Here is a 10,592-nt window from a genome sequence, read left to right on the forward strand (position 1 = left end):
AAAAATTTTTTTAAGTGAGAAGTTATCTCCTTAGCTTTCATCGAGAAAAATCGCAGTGACTGAAACTGGCAGTGACTTTTTTAAGCAGCCGCACGAGAAAGTTTTCGGCCGCCTCGAAAACCTCGCGGCTACCGCCGGATGCTCCAAAGTCAAGATCCTCCGCAGACAGGAAATGCCTTTTCCAGCCCCAAGGTCTCCTCCCCGCGGCCCTCTCTATTGTCTGGAGAGATTTGTGTACATCCGACTGAAGAGGTTTCCCGCCTGCAACTGCGAATCAAAGAGCTGCTTCAAAAGAAGGGACTCAGTGGGGGCTTTCTAGCTTTTCTGGCTGACACTTGGCGCCCACTGTGTGCCAGGTATTGATGCCTCCTCTCAGGTGAGCCGCCCACCTCTCGAGGAATTGAGGCTGAGAATTGAGCCCAAGGCCCCCAACCAGCAAGGGAGGTGGAGGGGACTCATCTGCCTTACTTCCAGCCCTGCTCTTATCCACAACGGTAAGATTCCTGAGTAGGGTTCCCCACAGCCATATCTGAAGGGGTAGCTAATGTTCTGTAGACCTTGGACTTCAGGTATACTGGTGGGTGGGAGGAATCTCCAAAGTGCTTCTCATTCGGATTCAACAAAAATACAAAAAAAAAAAAAAGTATCAAGGGATAAAATCAGATTAGATAGAGATTCCAGCTGGAATTTCATGAAACCCAAAAGGATGAAAAGTCAATGTTAGTACAACATCTGATTATTTTTACTACGAGATACCAAACTTCTAATTAGAAGCATCGTGAGTGATTGTTTAGTTTTCCACATTTGTCCCATGCTGTCAGTATTCACATAAATATCACCTCCAATCACAGATTTAGAGGAGCATTAGATTTTAAAATCGTTAGATTTTAAAGAAGAATCAAAAGGGTAAGATTTTGAGCTCCCGTCGTCTTCCTCAAGGCAGTATAACTGGAATGGGGATTTTTGGTGTGTTCTGTCCCCAGCTAAATGCATTTCCCCCAAGTCTAGATACATTTTCTTAAATCCCTGCCCTGCCCCCATTAACTAAAATGAATATTCGCAACAATGAAACCACACACAGAAAAAAGGTTGTCAGAAATGTTGTAAGAGAATAGATACTTTCACTATCAGAGATGGTTTCCTCTTTTCCCACAAGATGTCTTATCAGCCTTCACCCTGAGAAAACCATAAAAAGTAAGAAAAAGAAACCTTATGCAACAGTTCTCTAAATAAAATACTACACAGCAGCCTAGTCATTCCTAAAAGTGATGTTGTTTAAAGAGTCAAAGTACATCATCCAACAAAATCAATATCCTATTAAGTTAGAAAGGGTTCTGAATATCAAAGGCTGATGAACTGAATAACTTAAAGTATAAGTACATGACCCAGGGGATTAATCACACACTGTCATGGTGAAATTAGGGCAATTCTTCCAATCATTAACGTTTTGCTTACAAAAATGTGCTTTTCTGTTTGTCTTTCTGCTAAATGATAACCGTTTTCAAGTTGAATCTCCTGATAAAAAGAGTTAAAAACAAGACAGGAGTTGTGCTGTAAAGGTCATACATGCTGCTTCAACATGAAATAGCCAAAAGACAAACAAATGAAAAATGCCTGGATTGTAGGAAGAATTTGTAAATACTCATTGGCAATCTGCAATGGGGCACTTTAGAAAACAGTTAATGCCAACCCGTGTCCTGAAAATACTGTACTTCCTCCAGGTAACATGCTGTGGATTCTTAAGGACATGTTTAGATTCAGAACATGATCAACTTGAAGAAAATTGGGAATAGCTTTAAATTGGAAAACGGCCTGGTTTCAGGGATTGTCTACTTTAAAACAAGATTTCACTCCTCAATTTTTCTAGTGCCAATCAATACATAAACCTGTATTCCTCTGCTTGATAGTCATGATACAGTTATTCTCAAGAATAAACATTAACCAGAGGTTATCTCCAGGAGCGAACACACACACACACACACACACACACACACACACACACACACACACACACACACACACACACACACACACACACACACTGATTTCAGGATTGCTTTAATTCAATATTAGGCCCATAATATTGTTCTCCCCAAACTCTGATACAGACAGTCCTCTTTTCAAATGAAACTGACTATGACCTTTGAAACCTTGATGAAACCTGTCAGGCAGGGACAGGGAGCCTGGAGCCTACAGTTGAGGGGAAAGGAGACCCTCCCACTGGATGTCTACTTTGGGCCCCGACACTGAGGAGAACTGAGTTGGGAATTGGGGTGCTGGTAAGGGTCATGTAGATCAACTAGACCATCTTCATTCAATAGATGAAAGAACTGAGGCAAAGAACTAAAACTCCAACCCAAATCTTTAAACTTCCAGGCCAATGCACACCTCTCTGCTTCAGGACCCAGTACAAATTTTCTCAGAAATTAAAATTCACAGGTAAGGACTTCCCTGGTGGTCCAGTGGGTAAGACTCTGCGCTCCCAATGCAGGCAGCCTGGGTTCGATCCCTGGTTGGGAAACTAGATCCCACATGCATGCCACAACTAAGAAGCCCGCTTGCCACAGCTAAAGAAAGATCCTGCATGCCGCAAGGAAGATCCCGCGTGCCGCAACTAAGACCCAGTGCAGCCAAAATAAATAAATAAAATAAATAATAAATAAATGTTTCTTAAAAAGGAGTCCCCTGTTCATTATTTAAAAAAAAAGAATTATCTGAAAGTAGCAATATAGCAAGTTTGATGGAAAAAATTATTAAAATAAATAAATAATAAATAAATAAAATTCACAGGTAATTCCAGGGGCCTTCTTGGAATCTAAGGAGTCAGGGTGTGACAACCCCCTAAGTGCAACGACTTTTTCACTCTCTTCATCTGAGTGCTCATGTCTGGGAAGCCACAGCCCTAGTCAAGCCAGGCCTGGGGCAGAGGCATTCCTTCACAGGACCTCAGCCCAGAGGCACCCAACTCCACAATAACTAGAGGCCTCCTTGGAGGCCCAGGCTAGAGGAAGGGATTTCTTTCTTTTTTTTTTTTTTCATTTTTATTGGAGTGTAGGTGATTTACGATGCTGTGTTAGTTTCAGGTGTACAGCAAAGTGAATCAGTTATACATATACATATATCCATTCTTGTTTAGATTCTTTCCCATATAGGCCATTACAGAGTATTGAGTAGAGTTCCCTGTACTACACAGGAGGTCCTTATTAGTTACCTATTTTATATATAGTAGCGTGAATATGTCAATCCCAATCTGAGGAAGAGATTTCTGGACTCCCCCCTCACAGATCTCGCTCACAGATCTCGCTCATCGTTTTCCTGGAATGTCAGGAACCTGACGGCCCAAGTAGGCAAGCAGCTGGGCTGGCAATACCCGGCCGGTCAGAAACCTCAGCCCACTCAGCTCCACACCCACCCCCAGCTCAGCACTTCATTCCTCCCCAGCTCACAATACCTCTTCCTCAACCCTGCTCCATCCCCTCCCTCGGCCAGGAACCCTGCGCCCACCTCCCCTCGTCCTCCTTCTCAACGCTGCCAGCCTCCTGTTCCCACACTGGCAGGAATTGTCGGCAGGAGGGGAGCAGGTGAGGGAGTGAGGGGTGAACGCGGGTCCCACCGGCTTTTTTTTTTTTTTTTTTTTTTTTTTTTGCGGTACGCGGGCCTCTCACTGTTGTGGCCTCTCCCGTTGCGGAGCACAGGCTCTGGTCGCGCAGGCTCAGCGGCCATGGCTCACGGGCCCAGCCGCTCCGCGGCATGTGGGATCTTCCCGGACCGGGGCACGAACCCGTGTCCCCTGCATTGGCAGGCGGACTCTTAACCACTGCGCCACCAGGGAAGCCCCCCACCTGCTTTTTCCACACAAGGAGCACCTTAGAGCCCCAGACCAGCAGCTTGGGCAACACCTGGGCACTTGTTAGAAGTGTAAATTCCCTGGCCCACCCCAGACCTACCCAAATCAGAAACTCGGGGGATGGGGTGGGCAATGAGTTCCAACAAGCTGTGCCAGTGATTCTGAAGCTCGCTGAAGAGGGAGAACCGCTGTCCTGGCACAAAGTACTCCCCTCCCCCTAAGCGGACCCCCAACCCGGGCTCGGCAGCCAAAGGATGACGCAGTGTTGACTCACGCGGGTCAAGGACGGCGGCCCGGGCTGCCCGGCCAGCCAAGGTGAATCGATGGCGTTCGGCGGCCCCCGCGCTCCGCCGCGGCGCAGCTGCTCTTCCCTTCCCGCCGCCAGGCGCGCCCGGGGCTCGGGGTCTGCTGGCAGGAGCCTCCTCCGCTGCTCCAGACACACACACACCACTCCCCGCCCCCCGCCAACCCCCAGCAAACTCCCGGGGAAAGGCTCACATCTACCTTTCAGGTGCCAGCCCCAGAACCGCGCCCCCAGGACGCCAGGAGCCACGAGCCGCAGGAGCGCCGTCGAGACGCACCGCCAGACGCTCCTGCGCCGGACCCCACGCCCCAGCCCCGGCCCCAGCGCCCGGCACCGCGCCAGTCACCCCAGGCGCTGGAAGAAAAGGTGTGGGTTTGTTTTAATCGAAGAATGAGAGGTCCAAAGAGGTCAGTCATCCCACCGACGGATTTATTTTATATACAAGTTACTCATTTAAAAAAAACAAACCATTTTGGCCATGTCTTTTTTACAGTGAACAATTATATATACACACATTATAAACATTGTTTAATATAAAACACAATATCTACAGTCTACTTACATTTAATTAATCTACTTCTAGTTCATCTGTGATTAATTTTAGTCACTGATGAGTCAGTTTCTCTGCTTGAACTGGACTGTACTATCCCCTTAACACCTTGGTCAAACAGGTTCTAAGTGACAGTGCAAAACAAGCATTTAAGATTATCAACTTATATTGATTATATATCTCTCTGATGAAAAGAACACATACATCCCCGAGACAAGAGCTCTGAGATGGTTTTTGGTTTAAGGCAGCAGTGTAAGAATGTAACAAAAAAGTAAGGAATGTTTCCTTTAAAATATTACAAGGCTGCCTGAATTGTGGGCCCCCTTTCCAAGGCATACCTCTGGATTTGGGATGTCCCTTTACTTTTCCATTAAGTGGGATGTAGAAACAGGTTACAAGAAATTCCTATTAAAATCTTTAAAGCTATAACTTAAAAATTTAACAAAAAAGTTCAAAATTACTTTTTATAAATAGAAAAAACAAGTTACTTTTTAAAAAGGGGGCGAATTTAATCAGTGAAGAGTCCCTTTATCATACAATCTAAAATCAGTTCATAAACTATTTAAGTCAAAATTAAGGTTCCAATGTGTTTGTTATTTAGCCAGTGCACCACACATTTTAGGTTTCCAGAATACCCAAAATTGATTCCCTTTCTCATATAGTTTTCCAGTTCATCTATGGAGATTTTCTGTAGCAAATGTTATTCCAAAGCCCAGTTTTCTGAACATGCCAATGTCGGTGGTCATCATCCAGCATTAAAATAGCCTTTATCACTCTCGATGTCCACTTCCTGATCAGAATCCTCTGAAATCTCTGATTCAAGGTCTTCCTGGGAGACAGGGGAGGGCGAACATTGAGAGCTATCCAAAGCACCTTTATTCTGTTCACTGTCTTGCCTCTGGTCGCAGGAATTGTCCAAACTTTCCAGTTCTTCTTTTTTATTGTTTTGAGGGTTCTCCTGAATGAAGAGGAGGAAAATGGATATTGGTGGGATCATGAGATATGAAGAAGTGAGAGACATAAATCAAATGTCTTTTCATCTTCTACCATCTTTTTAATTTTTAGTTTATCAACTGCTCTCAGGTTTAATATTTTTATTCAGAAAATACATACTTGTGCTTCTTTCTCACTTTGGAAGAAATAAAGTTCCTGTCATATTCAGAGAAAGATCATACTCTTGCCAGATAAGAACAACCAATCACAAATATAAATGTATATGTGTTAGGTCAAATGAAGGCTTAACTCCAGCCCAGACCCATGGTCTCAAGGTTCTTAAAAGTTTAGGGAGAAAAAGAAATTCGATCACTACAGATACACACTATCTTTATTCTTCAAACATTTAAGCCTTGCCAATTAACAAAGTCTTCAGACATTAAAAAAATATGAATGCTAAATAGTGAATTAAGGATAAAGTTTCAAAATTATTAGATTGAATCCTTTTTTTATGCATTTTCTGGAGTAAGTTCACAAACATATACACACATAAATATGTGTAGCAAGTTACACAATCATGGCAAAGAAAAAAATGCAGAACTGAAGAATGTTGCTAACTGGAAAGGGAGACAAATATAATTTACTTAAAATCTGGGGGAAGTTTCTGGAAAATATTCCCATATTACATAGGAACCACTGTTTTTAAAGTCCCCGGTAAACTACCTTTGACCAAGAACCAAATAAGTTAGTAAATTTTTAATCCTGTTTTTGTCTAAAATGCACATAGACACTATGAGGAAATATTATGGTACACTGCTAAGGTTTTTTTTTTTTTTCTAAAGCAAGATTATAGAATAATAGATTTACCAAGCTTACAGCTATGTAACAAGTCACAAGGTCAGATATTGAGAGGGAATCTGAAATTTATCGCTAATTTTAAAATGCATACTGCTTTCAATTTCCCCACTCATTATTGTTTCAAAAATATTTCATTTATTATAAACCGTATATAGACTGGCAAATGAAAATTTCAGCATTTGTCAGATAACTTTGGAGAAGACATCCAGATTAGGACATCAAAAACAAATCTTTAGCTTTAAGTCAACAGAGCTTCTTTAAAAACTGAATTAGCCTTTACTTTTTATCACATATTGCGTAACAAGGTCATTGGAAGAAAGACTGTTAGAAAGTTTAAGCTGCCTTTCAAACAGGCTTGGATATTCTCTTACTGTTTTTATATTCATTTTAAGAGCTAGAATTAGAGGGAAAATAATTTTTTAACACTTTGCTATTTAATTCTTCTAAAAAACAGTGCAAACAAGACTTAAAAGTGTTTATTTCCTTATATTTACCCTTGAGCTCTGCCTAGTTTTATTGTGGCTGTGTAAATAAAAGAAACAATTTTCTCCCAAAGATAACTGCTTAAGTCATTTACTGTCAATTACTTTATCTTTCCTGCGTTAATTAGATAAACAACATATGGGGTTTATAAAACAATTAGCTGGGAGTTTTACTAGCCAGTGTGTGAAAACCCAAGCATAATTGATATAGGAACCGCATTAGGTGCTTTTAGCATTACTGCCGCCTGAACAACTCATCCTGGATTTCAGCAGGACTATTTGCCTTTTTAATCAAGGTGAAGAGGTTAAATAGTCCCTCAAATGACTTTTGCATACAACCTGTAACAGGCCTCGCATTGAGATAACATGATAAAAATATTTCCATAGAAACAGAGCCATGTCAATACCTGTTTTAGTCTTCTCCATTTAGCGCGTCGATTCTGAAACCAGGTTTTGACCTACAGGAAAGACAGAAAGAAAACTTGCCAGGAGCCCAGAATCCCGAGGGACCTGGGGAGGAGGGGAGAAGCCGTTCAGGAGCTGCTGAGCCAACCAGCGATCCAGGCACGCCAGAGCTCCCGGTGGCTCCACTGTCTCCCTTCTGCCCCGCAACCCCCGCCCCAGGAGCCTGCCTGCGCCCCGCGAGCGAGCTCACCTGCCTCTCGCTAAGCTGCAGCATCTTGGCCAGACGCTTCCTCTCGGGCGGGGAGAGGTATTTCTGGGTCTCAAACTTCTTCTCCAGCTCGATGGTCTGGTCGTTGGAGAACCTAACCTGGCCGCCTTTCCTTTTATGCAGAGGCCTCTGCAGGAAAGGGCTCCAGAGCAGGGGTTTGCCTGCGGGCAAAAGCGACGGTTAGTGAGGGCCCTGAAGCAGCGTGGCCCACCCCGGACCTGCCTGCCCTGGGGATGACAAAGAATGGGAGGGGAGGCTACGGGACACTCAAGCAGACACATTCACGTATGCCCCCTGAGATGTGGACCCAACACCCTCCCACCAATACACATCATACCCACAGACACAGGAACATCCAAAGTCACACACCTACACGGCATGTGCACAAAGATCACACGTGTATGCTCACAGACACACACCACCATCACACCCATGGCTAGATACAATCATTTTGATCCCCAAAAGAACACCGACTCTAGGCTGAGCTTAAAATACCATGATCCGCTTTAATCAGTCGCTCTCAAAATTTATACACAACTTTTTTAGTCCAGAGGACCTGCAGAGAAGTCCTCTCCCTTAGTGAACTGCACTTTCCAAATACTTTCCAAATAGGTTGGGGAAGAGTGGGTCTGTCACGCTAGCCAAGGCGTTGCTGCCAGGGTCCAGCGGCCTGGCTACAACGGAAGCCCTCCGGCCCAAGAGCAAGCTTCAGGGCGCGTGGAGCTTCCCATCCTGGCTGGAGGGCGCCGGGCCTCCTCTGATTTCACACCCGGCCGGTGGGGGCGGCCAGTTAGAGCCACCCCGTGGGCTATGGCAACATTTCCGTCAATGTGTTTCCTGTTGGTCTATCTCGAAAAACCCTTTGCTTCCTCCTGCACAGTCCCAGCAGTAACCCAAGGAAACCCAGGGCGCGCTCTGTGAAAACGTTTGCCCCCAGGCCCGGCCTGGCTAAGGGTCCCCCTCGGGGCCCAGAAGGCAAACACAGCCGCACCGGGCCTGCGCCATCAAACCCTCAAGAATGGAATCAAAAACACAACATAATAACTTAAAAAAAAAAAGAACTAAAATATAATCCCCCCCAAATCTCTCTAGCGATGAAAAAGGAAGGTGGAGAACTGAGTGAGGGGCCACACCATAATATTGATGACATTAAAATGTCAATTAATTAATATGTTAGTTGTCTCCAGGGTGCCTGCAGAAGCTGCCAATAACAGAGTAGATTTAAAACCCTGGTGGCCCAAGGCAAGGAGCCCCGTTTTATTTACCCGGGAGCACCAAGGGCCACCCGGAGCGCAGATCACGGGTGGCTTATTTCTTAGGCCACGCACTGAGGGGACAAGTCCCGCAAACTCTATACGGCCAACGTGTCCGCACTGCCCTTCCTATTCCAAAGACGTGTGGGTCAGTCCGTCCGTCTGTCTATGGGTCTGCAGGCCAGCGCTAAATGCTTTGAAAGTTGGCAATGTTGTTTTTTCGAGATTTTGCTTACGTCAGGATTCAGACTGGGGCAAAACAGCCTCAAAAAAAAAAAAAAAAAAAAAAAAAAGGGAAGCAACTGGTTATTTTAGCTGCCATAAAGTCACATCCCACACAGAGGAAATGAACAATATCAGAAAAACGGATCCCGGCTATCAGAAGTCGAGTGTTTCCTGAATTTGTCTGTATTGAGGATGTCGATAAAATAATCAGCAGCGTGCACTACTCCGGGGGAAGGGTCTGCTTCATGCAGCCAGGAAAACACTTAACAGCTTCTGAAACCAGATTTACTCCTATCGAGAACTCAAGATTTCCTGTATGAACGGAAAGGGTCAGGCTCTTTCACTGCACAAGCTTGTTGAACCAGGTCCAGCCCCGTAACCACCCCGGCCCGGCAGCTATCCCTGCCCCGCAGGGGCGGCCCGGGGTGCTTTGGCTCTCCCTTCCCAGTCCCTCCAGCTAAGGGAGCCCCACCCGGGACACGCGACCCCAAGACTCCTCCAGCCGCCGGCCCCAGCGGCAGCGCCCGAGGTCCAGCCCGGGCCCGCGCGCCCGGACGCCTGCAAGGTGCAGGAAAACCAATCTGAGTCATGGTGCGGGCAGACTGGGCTGCCCGCCGCCGGGGCCCGCGCCTGCCGTCCCCCGCGCGCACCCGACAGCCGCTTTTCAATCGCTTTTGCCACAACTTTCTGTTGCCTCCCCTCCGCCCCCGCCGCCTCCTGGGCGCTGCCACCTGCCGGGTGGCGCCTTTCTCGCCGCCGCCCGGGCTCGGCCCCGCCATGACCCCGGCCGCCTTACCCAGGGGGTCGTGGCGGAGCAGGGCGTGCGTGTAGTCGTTCACCGACCGCGGGAAGGGGTACAGAGGGCCCCCGAAGCCGCCGGGTCCGTAGGCGGCGGCCAGCGCGGCGGCGGAGTGGTGCGAGAAGGTGGGGTGGATCGGCGTGGGCTCGTATACCGGGGTCCGGTAGGAGGACACGAGGCTGGTGAAGGAGGAGTTGGGGGACGGCAGCGTGGGCGTGGGGGTGGGCGCGGCGGGTCCGCGACCCAGGATGTCCTCGATGTAGAAGGGCGTCGGGTGCGCTGGCTGCAGCAGCGGCGTGGGCGCGTACAGCGGCACCCCCAAGGCGCCCGCTGCCGCCGGTCCGGGGTGCGGGTACTGCATGGCTCCGCCGCGCTCCGGGCCCTCGGAGAGCTACCGCCCGCGCCGCGGCGCTACATTTATCCGCGCTCCGCGCTCCCGGCTATAGGCTCTGCCGACCGCGGGGTGGGGCCGCGCTCTCTGGCCCCTTCCTGCCGCTGGGCCCTGCGGCCAATGGCGCGGAGCCCCCGGAGCCGTCCCCCGCCCCCACCCTTGGCCCGCCCCCGCCGGTCGAGGTCCCCGCCCCCGGGACGCGCTTGCTCCCAGGCTGTTAGGACCCTGAGCCCGCCTGTACCCTCGCCGCCGACGCTCGGGGCTCCAGGCACCCTAC

The 10,592-nt window shown here is 47.7% G+C and overlaps 1 protein-coding gene across 2 annotated transcripts; it reads right to left on the reverse strand.

Moving 5' to 3' along the window:
• Positions 1–5,190: 5,190 nt before the first annotated feature.
• On the reverse strand, positions 5,191–10,314 carry HHEX (hematopoietically expressed homeobox). 2 transcript variants are annotated; one of them, XM_060114186.1, is made up of 4 exons: positions 9,922–10,314; positions 7,630–7,808; positions 7,382–7,432; positions 5,191–5,656 (listed from the first exon to the last, which is right to left on the reverse strand). In XM_060114186.1, exons 1-4 carry the CDS (start codon positions 10,283–10,285, stop codon positions 5,447–5,449), a joined length of 804 nt encoding a protein of 267 aa, XP_059970169.1. In that variant the 5' UTR covers positions 10,286–10,314; the 3' UTR covers positions 5,191–5,446. The 2 variants fall into 2 exon arrangements, with proteins under 2 accessions (XP_059970169.1, XP_059970126.1); XM_060114143.1 differs by having other exon boundaries at positions 5,191–5,659.
• Positions 10,315–10,592: the final 278 nt, after the last annotated feature.

The sequence above is a fragment of the Mesoplodon densirostris genome, chromosome 1 (genome assembly GCF_025265405.1).
Source record: "Mesoplodon densirostris isolate mMesDen1 chromosome 1, mMesDen1 primary haplotype, whole genome shotgun sequence".
Lineage (NCBI taxonomy): Eukaryota > Metazoa > Chordata > Mammalia > Artiodactyla > Ziphiidae > Mesoplodon > Mesoplodon densirostris.

Coding starts and splice junctions, on each gene's coding strand:
- HHEX (XM_060114143.1), bottom strand. CDS start 10,285: ATGCAGTACCCGCACCCCGGACCGGCGGCAGCGGGCGCCTTGGGGGTG. Junction 7,809..9,921: donor GCTCCGCCACGACCCCCTGG/GTAAGGCGGCCG, acceptor TTTTGCCCGCAG/GCAAACCCCTGCTCTGGAGC. Junction 5,660..7,381: donor AATGGAGAAGACTAAAACAG/GTATTGACATGG, acceptor CTCTTCATTCAG/GAGAACCCTCAAAACAATAA.